The sequence below is a fragment of the Acartia tonsa genome, chromosome 11, assembly GCF_053477335.1.
Source record: "Acartia tonsa isolate MP-2025a chromosome 11, ASM5347733v1, whole genome shotgun sequence".
Classification (NCBI taxonomy): domain Eukaryota; kingdom Metazoa; phylum Arthropoda; class Copepoda; order Calanoida; family Acartiidae; genus Acartia; species Acartia tonsa.
In genome coordinates, this window is record NC_137270.1 from 45066443 (window position 1) to 45080581 (window position 14139).

General features: G+C 30.8%; 1 protein-coding gene across 1 annotated transcript in view; it reads right to left on the reverse strand.

Moving 5' to 3' along the window:
* The window catches only part of LOC145332659 (uncharacterized), a 144170-nt gene extending 130730 nt beyond the window's left edge, over positions 1-13440 (reverse strand). The window contains exon 1 of the mRNA XM_080177665.1: positions 13380-13440. Coding sequence (XP_080033791.1) covers positions 13380-13394 — 15 coding nt within the window. The 5' untranslated portion in view covers positions 13395-13440. The remainder of the gene's footprint in view (positions 1-13379) is intronic.
* Positions 13441-14139: the final 699 nt, after the last annotated feature.

Consider the following 14139-nt stretch of genomic DNA (forward strand, 5'->3'; position numbering starts at 1 on the left):
TATATAGTTTTTTTCTTTCTGTAAATCGATATTTATGGCGCGATTTTTGAGATGAACTTGAGTTTTTCTACTTTTCATGTATTTGTGCGGATTTTAGGGTTTAGAGTTCAATCCTCTTTGTACAGTTTTCAAAGAATTATTTTGCAAATTCAAGGATAATACAATGGTCGATAAATTAATATAAATTACTTAATTATTGGTGAAAACGTTTAAACACCACTTGTTTGTTACCAACCAATCAAAGTTTAATAAAAGTTTTTGAGATTAATGTTGTTATAAAACTTTGGGTACCAGTATAACTTAAAGATGTCCCCGTCCTCCCTGATATTTTTAAAAATAGATACATTATAGATGTATTATTTAGAATTATGTTTTTTCTTGCTTTTATGTATACTAGCGGCTTCGCCTCTAGCCTCTAGGGGCTTTGCCCCAAGAGGTATAATTACATTTACTATTACCTACTCATTGGAAAAATATTCGAATGAATCGCAATACCCAGCGGAAAAAAATGCGAATGAATCGAAATACCCAGCGGAAAAAATGCAAATGAATCGCATCACAAATTTTTGCAAATAAATGGCGAATTCGCAAAATTCGTAAAAATTCTTTTTAAAATTTAAAACAGACATCAAGCTACTTTGTATTATAGAGTAAAATACCATTTAGATTTATGTTTTTTCTTGCTTTTATATATATGAAGTAGTAAAGTTTGTTGTTTGTCTTACATTCCAGAGTTATCGTATTTAAAGAGCTTCACATAGGTTCTGTGATGGTTTAGGGATATTTTCTTGCCTTCTCCCTACTATTCCAAATACAGTTTCCTAAGATGCTATTGGCGCATCCGCCAGAAAGATGAAAAATACCAGTTGGATAAAAAAGTCTTTTTTTTGTAACTAACTTTTCTGCCTGTTAAGAATGATGATGCGATACTGTCAGTAACCAAATAGTTAAACTCAGGGATCTAAAGGGATATGATAATGGTCGATACATTGATATACATCACCAATGATGATACACAAAATTACTCCTTCTGTAGATTACAATAAGTCATTGAAAGTCTTGGATATTCAAATTAAAAAAGCAACAAAAAAAAATCATTAAAAGTCCCCAAAGTTGTTAGACCAACGAATAAGAAAACGTTATCATAAAGCTTTGGGGCTGGTGAATTAAACAGCCCATTAACCTCCCTCTATCAGGGTTATACCATTTCACTACAAGAATCTTCACACGGGGAAATGACGATTTGGGCCTACAATACTCTAAATAATGAAGGAATAAAACATTCATTTTCTATTTATTTGAATTTATTTATTGAGTGAAATTCAAAGTGTAATTTATATTGAAAAACCTTATGTAACATAAAATAAACATTTAACATTATTTATCACATCGTATTATAGACAGCTTTCCGTGGATATTTAAATGAAAAATTATATAATTAATACCAGTTTTATAAACCAGAGGGGCCGAAGGCCCGAGTTAACAATTTTTTTATTTTAATATTATTAGAAAATTTTCTGTAATTCGATGCTATACATAATTTTTCAGTATGGCTGAGAACCAGATACTAATCGGTTTCAAAGCCTCACTGGAAAAAAATGTAATCTAAAATGAAATGTTCATGTAATTTAAATTACCACTCAACTTAATCCCAATTCAAAATACAATTTAAATGGTATTTAAATAGTTTTAACCACGGATATAAAGGAATAAGACAATGGACGATAAATGGATAAACAAAATTACCCCTGTGCATACACTTCTAGTCTGTAACCAATCAATTACAATTCAATAAAAAATCTTAGTTATTAAACTTTGGGTACCAGTGTAATTTACAGTCAACAAGGGGCGTCGTAGCTTAGTGAGTTACGGTGATGAGAGTTCAAGTTCTAGTCCCCATGAGGAAACTCGAATTTCTCACGCAACTTCCGCTGGTTGTGTAAGAAGGGGATTATTGAGTAAGTTTGGATACTTAATAGTCAAGTACATAATATCAGTACTACCATTATCCCAAGCTCCTCTGCGGAGAGCGTCATTCATTACGGTGACTTAATTTGGGACACCTGCCATACTCGGCGAGGGTGAGGTAATAATGAGTAGCTTTCATGAGATAGCGGGTCAAGCCATAATGTGCTTGAACGTGGAGCTTGATAGCCCTAGTGGCTACACAAAAGTGTCCAAACTCTAAGAGACTATGGCTAATCAATCAATTAAACAGTCAAATAATCTCAGGAATCTAAAGGGATATGACAATAGCCGATATATTGATGTACATCCCCAATGATGATACAAAATTTACCCTTCTGAAGATTAGAAATTATTAGTTAGACACTAATAGTCTGAAACCATTCAATTTAAATTCAATAAAGTATCCAATGAAATAGAAATCTTGGTTGTAAAACTTTGAGTACCAGTGTAGTTTACATTACAGTCCCCATTATGTCCCCATCCTCCCTGAGTTTCAACATTTTAAACAAATTTACAAATTCTAAAAGTATGGCTTCGAAACCGATTAATATCCACTGGATTATTTAGAACCAGTTCTCATCCATGATGAAAAATTAAGTATATCATCGTATTGCAAACAATTTTCTACAAATAGTAAAAAAAATCATAAAAATATTACCATTTTTTTAACTCAGGACTTCAGGCCTTCGGGACTAACAAAACTGGTTTTCTTATATTCTATTTTATTATCCGAGGAGAGCTGTCTATAATACGATGTTATTAATAACTTTTTATGTTTTTAGACTAGATCTAGTAAATTGATCACCCTTCTTCTTTACAAAGTATATTGCTCTTTGGGGATTCCAACATACAGTTTGCTGTTCTTTTCAGTTTTACTGTTGTACAGTTAACTGTCTTTTAGTTGGAATTATGCATAAAATTTTCGTCTATTGTCTTATCCCTTAAGATCTCTGAATATTAAGTCATTCTTATAGACATATATTAACTGATCTATAGTATAGATGCATATTAGGGATATATAAGTTGGAAGGAATTTTAATGTTAGAGGGAGATTTGAAATCTGCATCAAATTTTAAGGATTTTTTTTTATAAAATTCGTTTTTTTGTATAATTATTTATCTAAAAGCGGAAATACAATTTAAGTTCATAAATTTTGACCAATAGGATAGGTGGATTGGAAACTACCTGCGCTCTAATTGGTTGAATGATGTGCGACACTAAAGCTTTTCCTATCAGAGGGAAGATAATTTTCAATCCACCCATCACAGATGTCAAAATTAATTAACTTAAATTGTATTTCCACTTTTAGATAAATAATTATACAAAAAAACGAATTTTATAAAAAATCGCCCTTCCTTTTCAAAGACCCTTTAAGTCTGCGTCTAATCTATTTTCTGCTACTTGGCTGTGTTGATATAAGCGACACCATTGGTTGATTTTCAATGACCCAATAGAAAGGTTGCACAAGGTTGATGCGATGGGGAGATACAGTTATTTAACCCCTTCTTCCTCTAGTGTTTTACTCTAATCATGTATTTATGACTAGTGGCTACACCCCTAGATGCCTCTAGTAGCACTTTAAATATATTTTTTAAATAACACGTTACCTATCTATGTCGAGTTCAAGTCTTTACGATACCTATCTATGTTAAAGTCTCTATACGTAATTTTTTAAATTTTTTTTGTTATTTCTCTTTGGAGGGTGGTGGTAACCTTCCCCTAAAATAGTTATAAACCTTCCCGTGACCTATGAGAAGCTACCCTGTTAATGAGAACCCGATCGATTCAGCGGTTAGCGAGATACTTCGGTACAAACACACAGACAAAAACACAAACAAACGTCCTGTTACTTTATTACAAGGTTTAAACCTTGAGGTAAATAAATTATATAGTACAGTGTCGCATTGTTAGCATAATATATAAAATAGTTGAAAAAAATGAACTATATAGAATAAGAATAATTTCAATAATAAAGTATACTAGCGGATGTGCCTATAGCAATTAGGAACTTTCTATGTAAAGGGAGGTATGGGATAGAAAAATATCCAAAAATTATATAAAACGACTTTGATTTAGAAATGAAATTGTCAAAAACCATCACGGCATCATGGGAAATCTTCTCTAAAATGGAAAACTCAATCAGTTTAGTGGGTTGCGAGACACTACCATAACCTAATTTCTTTATATAGTAGGATATAAAGTGTCAACGTCGGTTTGTCCTTCTGTATGTCGTAAAATCGAACAACTTTTAACAGTGAATCTATCTATACGCCCCTAAAGGGGGAGGAGAAAGGGGTTGGATAAACATCATGAGATATTTTTATTTCTAACAAGGATGACAATATCCATAAAAGCGAAGCTCTGAAACGATATGACAGACGAACATTAACTTTTGTTGAGTGTCAGAACTGAATAATCAGAGTATAAATGTACAAGAGTCGAAGCAAAATTGTAAGAAAATCTGTTTAAAAACTGCTTGATACAGGATAATGTTTATGGACATACTTACATATTTAGGACTTGATTATAGAGTTGTTTCGCTTATAACATTATACTTTGTTGTCCAAGGAATCAATATACCAAAAATCAGATCAATCGGATAATTAGATCACATAAAAATTTGTTGTTAAAAACTAAAAAATCAACATGTTTAAAATGGACGTACGGACATTCTGGTAATGGTTATAGAGTTGCTACGCTTTCTAAAACGTACCTAACTACTACAGGAATCACCATGCAAAAGTTAAAATCGATAGGACAATTCTAACATGCCTAAATTAACGAATAAAAGCTAACTATCTCGGACGGACGGACGGACCGACCCTAATTATAGAAAAGCTTCGCTTTTAAAAATCTGCAGAATTGCTAGAACAACATTATATATATATTTAATTCTTGTAATTTTGAAAAGGTTTTAATGGAATAAATGAAAACCAATTTCGTTGCAGTAAAATCGTCCAAATTTCAGGGAGGGAGGGGACATTGGGTTGTTTATAACACTAGTCCCCATATTTTTCTTATTCGTTTGCTTAACGACTTTTGGGACTTTTATTGAATTTTGATTGGCCGGTTCAATAAGACGAGTGTCCTTAACATTTCAACCACTAATGGTAATCTACAGAAGGGGTTATTTTGAGTATCATCATTGGGGATGTACAGCAATTAATTTAACGGCCATTGTCTTATCCTTTTAGATCCCTGTTAAAATTGTATGGTCGTACAAAAACGTCAAAAATAATTAATAAAATTACCACTTATATATATTAAATTTATTGGTTTAAAAGTTTGGATACTGCTACTTTGAATCAACCAACCAAGATTTAATTAAGTACTCAAAGTAAAGAATGATAAAACTTTGGGTACCAGCATAATTATCCTCATTTTATATTTTTATTTTTGCAACATTAAGTGAGAACTTTAAATAATATATTTTACTCTATTTGAGGTCTTTAGAGTAAAATAGAATTTAGATTATTTCATACATTTGGTAAGTGTTTTATCAAAAATACACAATTTTCTCTTTTTTTTGCTAAATATTTTAATATGTTAAGGAAGTGACTTAAAATTCCTTGTTAATTATAATGTAAGAGAATACGGGCTGTTTATTACACTAGTCCCCAAAGTTTAAAAATAACGTTTTCTTATTCTTGGCTTAACAACTTTGGTGACTTTTATTAAATTTTGTTTGACTGGTTTATTAAGTTTAGTATCCCAACATTTTAACAACTAATTTTAAACTACAGAAGGGCTAATTTAGTTAATTATCAACAGGGGTATACTTAAATTTAATCGGCAATTGTCTTATCCTTTTAGATCCATCTGCATATTGTTGATGCGCTATTTATCCTTATACTAAAGTAACAGGATGTCTATGTGTTTGTGTGTTTGTCTGTCTGTACCGAAGGATCTTGCTAACCGCTGAACCGATCGGGTTCTCCTTTACTTTATCCTTATACTAAAGTAACAGGATGTCTATGTGTTTGTGTGTCTGTACCGAAAGATCTCGCTAACCGCTGAACCGATCGGGTTCTCCTTAACAGGGTAGCTTCTCATAGGTCCCGGGAAGGTTTATAACTATTTTCTTGGTGGGTTGGACACCCCCAACCCCCCCAAAAATGAAAATTCCCCCCCCCCGAATTTTTTTTTTTTTAATTTTTAAAACTAAAAATAGGTCCTGGGAAGGTTTTAAACTATTTTTGGAGCGGGTGTCTTCACCCCCCTCCCCCCAAAAAATATTTATTTACTCTTTTGAAACCCAAATTTAAAATGGGATGAGATCGAGTTCGAGCGATGAGTGCCCCTAGAGGCTTCTAATGGCGTAGCCGCTAGTAATAAATAAGTAATTTTGATAAAACACTATTTAGGTTTCAAAATATGAGATGGGTTAGGTTGTCTATCTTTCTATTTATAGGTTTCATAAGATCGATACAGGGATATCAAGGGGTAAGACAATTGACTGTAAATTGATGTACATTGTACATCCCCAATGATGAAAAACAAAATTAACACTTAACAAAATTGAGCATTGCGTGTTTAAACCAGTCAATCATATAAAGTAGTAAGTTTTTTTTTGTCCACAGCTAAGAAAAAGATTACTATTAAACTAATAAAGTTCTCTATTTAAATGAATTTTCACATGTGTCTTGGGATTCTTTTAGGCTATTCTTATCTTATATTTTTACCTTTGAATGGTTTTAGTCTGTTTTTATCTCTTTTATTCTTAGATACAAGTCTTGATGTGGTATTAAGCAATTTTTTATCCAAAGAAAATAAAGTATAGAATAGAATCCAGGTAGAAGATTCTGCCTGGCTAGCCTGAAGTAAAATTGGAACTTTTGAAAGATCAATATGTCTATATGGCTGTTAGTAAATCACACAATTTCAGTAATTTTCTGAAAAATATTTGAAATAAATACCTTTTGCAACAATTTCCTAAAAGCCATATAGACGAGTATCCAGCTTTCTTTATCCTACTCACAATAGATTGAAATCTAATTTTATGTGCAAAACCTTAAAATATTTCAATTAAGTAAGAAAATTACTTTTAAATAACTTTAATTAATAAATGTAAAGGCATGGACATACAACATTATCTATCAATAAAATTTTTGTAGTTTTGTCCAACTTGTCATTGTGATTTGTACTTAAACTGTTTTTAACCTATTTTTTTATCATATATCAAAAATATACTATGACACCAGTAGAATCAGACTGCAGAGCCCAAATTTGAATTAAGTCCCCAATAAACTTTTTTTGGGGGATTTAAAAATCAATTTTATATGTTGCTGTGATCATTTTGATGGAAGCAAAAGCATTTTTTAGTTTGGGGTTAAATTGTTTCTTACAGAACAATTTGATGTGATTCAGATTATATCAATACAATAATAAAAACTCTACTCTGTTCGATGCAAATAATTTTTTTCTAAAACAATAATTTATATAGAAGAAATTTAACATTAAAATAAAACATATTATTCTGAAGTCTGAACCAATTAGAAGTCTCGTTTCATTTCAGTTTTTTACTATTCAAAAAAGAGTGTTTTCACAAAGTGACTTATTTCCAATGTAGTTAAATAATTTTTATTAAATTAAAATGAAAAGAATGAAAACTATACACATAAAAGATACATGCTTTTTAAAAATATTTAAAAAAATAAGTTTGAATATTTTATCATATTTGTATATGTGACAAAAAAATTTGTTGTATTGCGTAAACGTTTGTTGTCATCTTTCACTATTTAACCCTTTACAGCCAATTTTTTTGTGTTTTAAATAAGTGATGGAAAACAAGCACGATAAAGTTAATTCATTGATATATTGTAAAGAATTAAGTTTTTAATGAATTAATTTAGATGAAATCAAAAGGCCTAATTTTACTCTACACCAGAATACTATATATATGAAGCAAAACACTCTAAAAGCTACGAATTTTACCCAAATAAAAAAAAGACCTTTTGCTCTGATCAAAAAAGACCACAGCAACAGTAAAATTAATTTTTAAATCCCCTCAAAAAAGTTTATTGGGGACTTAATTCAAATTTAGGCTCTGCAGTTTAATTCTACTGGTGTCATAGTATATTTTTGAAAGTGGGGTCAAAAATATACTAGGACACCTATAGAATCAGACTGCAGAGCCCAAATTTGAATTAAGTCCCCAGTAAACTTTTTTTGGGGGATTTAAAAATTAATTTTTAGTGTTGCTGTAATCATTTTGACCGAAGCAAAAGCTTTTTTTTTACTTCGGGTAATATTGTGGCTTACAGAACATTTTTATATAATTCACTTTATATTGATACAATAAAAAAACATTACTCTGTTCATTGGAAATAATTTTTTTTCTCCAAAACAATTAACTTCATTGAAAAATCTAACATTTACAATAAAACAAATAATTCTGAAATCTTACCAATAAGAAGTCTTGTTTTATATAATTCTTTACAATTCAAAAAAAGAGTGTTTTCACAAAGTGACTTATTTCCAATGTAGTTAAATATTTTTTATTTTATTAAAATGAAAAGAATGAAAACCGTACACATAAAAGATACATACTTTTTAAAATTATTTTAAAAGATAAGTTTGAATAATCTTATTTTATAACACATTTGTATATGTGACAAAAATAAATTTGTTGTATTGCATAAACATTTGTTGTCATTTAACCCTTTACAGCCATTTTTTATGTTTTTAAAATAAGTGAGAGAACACAAACATGTTAATGTTAATTCATTGATATATTATAAAGAATTAACTTTTTAGTGAATTTTTATAGTAAAATCATAAGGCCTAATTTTACTCCATACCAGAATACAATATTTATGAAGCAAAACACTCTAAAAGCTACGAATTTTACCCAAATAAAAAAAGACCTTTTGCTCGGATCAAAATGATCACGGCAACAGTAAAAATTAATATTTAAATCCCCCCAAAAAAGTTTATTGGGGACTTAATTCAAATTTAGGCTCTGCAGTCTCATTCTACTGTTGTCATAGTATATTTTTTATATACGTTTTAAAAATAGGTTAAAAACAGTTTAAGCATAATTGTCTTTACTGCGCAAGTCAAAAAATCTTTCAAATTTCCAAGAAATATTTAGGGTTTTCTATTCTATACTTTATCTTCTTTGTTTTTATCCTTCCCTTCCCTTCGAATACGAAGTACCTAGATGATAAGGGCGCAGCCACTAATATTTAATAAAATACCAACAAGTTTATAAGCCAATGATTGAGATAACGTTTAATGTATAAAACCTTGAGTACCAGTAAGTAAAGAACCCCCCCCCCCCCCCACACAAGGAAAAAGGGTCCTATGACAAACGCAGGAGTCCCAAACGCAGGAGACTTAACCTAACCAACCTATTTTAGGCCTTCTTTTAGTTTTTTTTTATGCCTAACCCCTGCGAGGGGCTTATTTGTACATTCATATCTTAACCTAACCTAATCTGTATGGAAATACTTAATTTAATTAATATTTGTCCACTCCGATCCTGCGTTTGTCCTGGAACCGGAAAAGTCCCTCTCTTTTATTCAATTTATTATCAAAAAGGGAATAGGGGGTTCTTTGCTCACGAGGACCTTTAAGGTAAAGCACCGACAATTCTTTCATGAAGTAGCTTCACTATTTATATGATATGAATTATGTTTCATCCTTGTTAATCTTTACCTAATAACTAATAACTGAGTTACTTTCCAGAGTGTTAGGAATAGGTAAATATATTTTTTAGAGTTTTATATGATTTGTAGACTTTTCTCTTACTAAATTTTTAACTTTTAAAGCAAATAAAAGTTAGGATATATTTATAGTTTGTAATACTTTGGGACCGATCATAATTTACAAAAAGTTTCTTGATTTTTTGCTTTTTTATCCTTCACATTTTCGTTTCTTTTTTTACCACTGGACTCTATTACCAGTTTTTTGTCTGTTTGTACATCCATGACTTTTTTTGTGCTTCTCTACTTGTCCTCCTTGTTTTACTAAAATTACTGATTCCCTTTTCTAAAGAGAAATATGCAATTCTTAATCAAAGTTCACAGTGAAAGAAAAATCATAGAATAAATATTTAGAATCATATAATAATTTAGTAATTAATGACATTATTCAAGATTTGTTTTCCCTGAGGGGCCAAAGGCGCAGGGTAACAAAATAGAGATTAACTCTATAATTTTATTTCAATATTAGTGGAAAATTCTATATGATACACTACGATACATTAATTTTCTGTATGGCTGAGAATCAGCTCTAAACCGGCGGAATTGAATCGGATGCATAGCCATACTGGAATAGTTATTTGTCGCATAACATTATATACAGCTTTCCGCGGATATTAAAAGGAAAATAATAAGATTAATACTGGTATTAATCTTATCATTTTTATTTTAATGTTCGTGGAAAATACACTACGATGTATGAATTGTCAGTATGGCTGAGAACCGGTTCTAATCCAGCGTAAATAAATCAGATAAGGGGCCATTATGGAAAAGCTTTTATTTTGAATTTCTTAATGAAAGAACTTTCTAAGTTCTCTACAAAATGATTATGATTAGTTAGAAGAACAATACACACCAATTAGCATCTATCTATCTCTTGATTTCTTATCTATCTACCTATCTATCTATCTATCTATCTGACTTTCTATCTATCTACCCTTTCCTTGACAGATACCCAGTAGACCGAAAATGTACACAAGTTTAACAAAATTAGAAGTTTTTGAAATTCATTAAAAAAGCAAATATAGGTAAATTTCTCACAAACAAACACACATACATCCAGATACTTAAGCATAAATCCAATCATTGCATTGAATGACTTTTAAGACCATTGTTTTGGAAGTTCTTGGGGCCATACAAATTGTTAGCATTAATTAGTGGAAAAACGAAAATCTGTAAAAAGCATACAAAGTACAAGTTTAACGATAATAGAATTGCTATGCTTCATAAATCTTTCCTAAATGTCATAAGAATCATTATGCAACGTTTTAAATCGATAGGACAGTACTAACATGTCTAAATTAACGAATCATAACTTAGCTTTTTAAAGTATTTTTAAACTAAAGAAAAACCCATATGTACAGTACATAAGACACTGTACAAAATCAGACCCTGAATTCTTTCCATTACAGTATATCTATCTATCTTTCTATCTGATAAAACAATACATTCCAATTATCAAATATTTGGTGATTTGAATTAGGTTTTTACAAATAATAACAAAACGAATAGTAAATTTGGGTGCGTTGAAATGAAAAAAAAAATCATTTTCCAGTATGGCTTAGAAACCGATTAATATCCGCTTGATTTAAACCGGTTCACAGTCATACTGTTACTTATGAATAGCATCGTATTACAGACAATATTTAATAAATTTTCATTTCTTTATCCGCAGAAAGCTCTCTAAAATACAATGCGATAAATATCTATTCAAATTTTGTATGACGATTATTGTACAATAAGGCACACTATTGAAAGTGTGGTAAATCTATAAATATCCCAATTAAGACATTTTAAATTTTGGATTTTTGACATAAAATCAAATAATTTTTTTAAAGTAGTAAGGTTTTTTCTGTTTGATCTTTAGATTTTCCTAACTACATTACTAAACCAAATTTTTTTTTTTCAAATTAAGGATGGTTTAATAGTTATTTTCGCATCGTATTATAAACGGCTTTCCGGCTTTCCGCGGATATAGAATGTACAATTATAAGATTAAAACTAGTTTTTTTAGCCCCGATGTGATAAATCCACCAAAATCACATTAAAAATCTACAAAAAATAAACAAAATCATAGAAGGGTTATGAACATAAGATTTTATTTAATTTTTGTAGATTTTTTATGTGATTTTGGAGGATTTTTCACGAAAATAATTTTGCCCCACTAAGCGATTAGTGGGGCAAATTTTTTTAAAGAATCCACCCCAGGTTAGGTTATATTGGGTAATTGGTAGCCCCGGATAGGTATAGGAGTATGATTAGTAATAGGAGAAATAAACTAGCACCCCCCCCCCTTTATTTTCAATTTATCTCAAAAAACGGAGAAAACTCAATCTGTCCCGATTTTGTATCACTTTGAAAAGTGCGATTCCAGTTACGTCATATACGTTTCGGGAAAGAAAAAGGGAAGGGGGAAAGAAAATCTCTTCAAAAGAGATGGGAGAAAAGGGAAGAGATTTTCTTTCCCCCTTCCCTTTTTATATGACGTCACAGGAATCGCACTTTTCAAAAGTGATACAAAATCGGGACAGATTGGGCTTTCTCCAAAAAACAGCCACTAAGCTAAATACAACTGATTTTTTTAGTGCAATTGTGATTGTTTTTTTCTCTGTATATCTTGTGTGTGCTGTTTTACGAAAGTACGGACAGACACTAATTTAAAAGTAGAAATATTGTTAATTTTGCATGAACGTATCCTCGTAAAATGATGAATTCGCAAAAAATTGCGCGGGAAAAAAACAAGGGAATCCAAAGGATAAGACAATGGATGATAATTTAGTGTACACATTCTACATGCTACGATAAACAACATTACCCCTTTTGTATATGAATAGTATTGGTTGAAAAGGTTGGACTCTGGTATTTTAACCAATCAAGGATGAAAAATTAGCAGGGAAGGTTCTTGGAAGATAACTTTTGATTTGTAAAACCCAAATCCTATTATATAAAGTAGTAAAGTTTTTTTTGTCTGTAGCGAAGGATCTCACTAAGATAGTTTAATGCTACTTTTTTTATAAAGTATGTAATGGTTTCAGGCTATTTTTCTAACCTTTTATATCAGTTCTAATATAGAACCCCCTAGATGATAGGGGCGCAGCCGCTAGTATCTTAATATTGTATGAAAAACTAAAAAGTTAAAGACTAAGTATAATCCTTCTATCGACTTTAAACTTATGGAAGATCATTGATTATATTAGTAAAATTACAGTTCAATTTATAATTTTTACGTGAAGTGACAAAAAAGTCAAAAGCTTAGAAGTTTCTTACGCAATAGAATCATTCTATTGACTTAAAAATTTAAGTATCAGTACAACTACAGTATAGTTTAAATAATAATATTAAAACTATAAATAAGTCTTTTTTATCCAATAATATTTTTTCGTTTATCTTATTTATTTATATTATTTTCTTTGATTTTTTACATAATCTCTTTCTTTTCTTTGTTATGACGACTGAACTTCTGCACTATGACTCTCTTTGTCAGTTTGTCCATGATTTTTTGGTGCTTCTCTACTTTTGGATGTTGTCATCCTTGTATTTAAATATTACCCTTTCTCTCTATATTATTTCACATCTATTCTTTTTAATTTTCATCAATTTCGAAGATAATTTTTTATCTTTTTTTTTAGGTTCGATATACATCTATAGCTTTCCTATGTCTATCCTTTTTTTGTCATTATTTTTATCTATCTATCTATCTCAACTCACCGTTTTTATCGTCATCGTAACTAAAATAATGTGTTCACTTTGATCGTTGACGATTTAAACTGACGGACTGACGGGCGCTCAAAAATGGTTCAACTTTTGCGCTCCCCTCCTCGCGTGCTGCGTGCCGTGCGTTGAGATCTCTAGCCTAGGGGGATGCGTGTTGATTACCCCCTTCCCCCCCTCCCCTCTAACAAAGTCAATGCCCCATTTGCGTAGCTCTAGTGTACGCAACTTGATTACGCATGTTAAGGGTGCGTAAGTGTATTGTTTTCAAGCACTTTCAACGTCGCGGTGTTCTAAAATTACTACCAATTCTTTTTTAGCGAATGGATGGCATTAATAGTTATTTATGGCATCGTAATACAGACAACTTTCCACGGATACAAAAATGAAAAATAATTATTAGATTAAAGCCGGTTTTGTTAACCCCGAGGATCCGAAGGCCTGGCAAAACAAAACTGGTTTTAATTTCATAAGTTTTATTTTAATATTATTTCAAAATTGTCTGTAATACGATGGTTTACATGATTTTTCAGTTTGGCTGAGAACCGGTTTTAATCCAGTGGATATTAATCGGTTTTGAACCCTTAAAAAATCCTGGGACCTATGAGAAGCTTTTTAAAATATAGAATTGGTTAAGTTGTTACTGAGATCTTAATGGATTATAAAAATCCTTATTAGAATTGGGTATTAGCTATCCTCATAATTTTGCACATTTAAATTACAACCGTTAAAAAGAAAAGCGCTGCTATATTTTGGG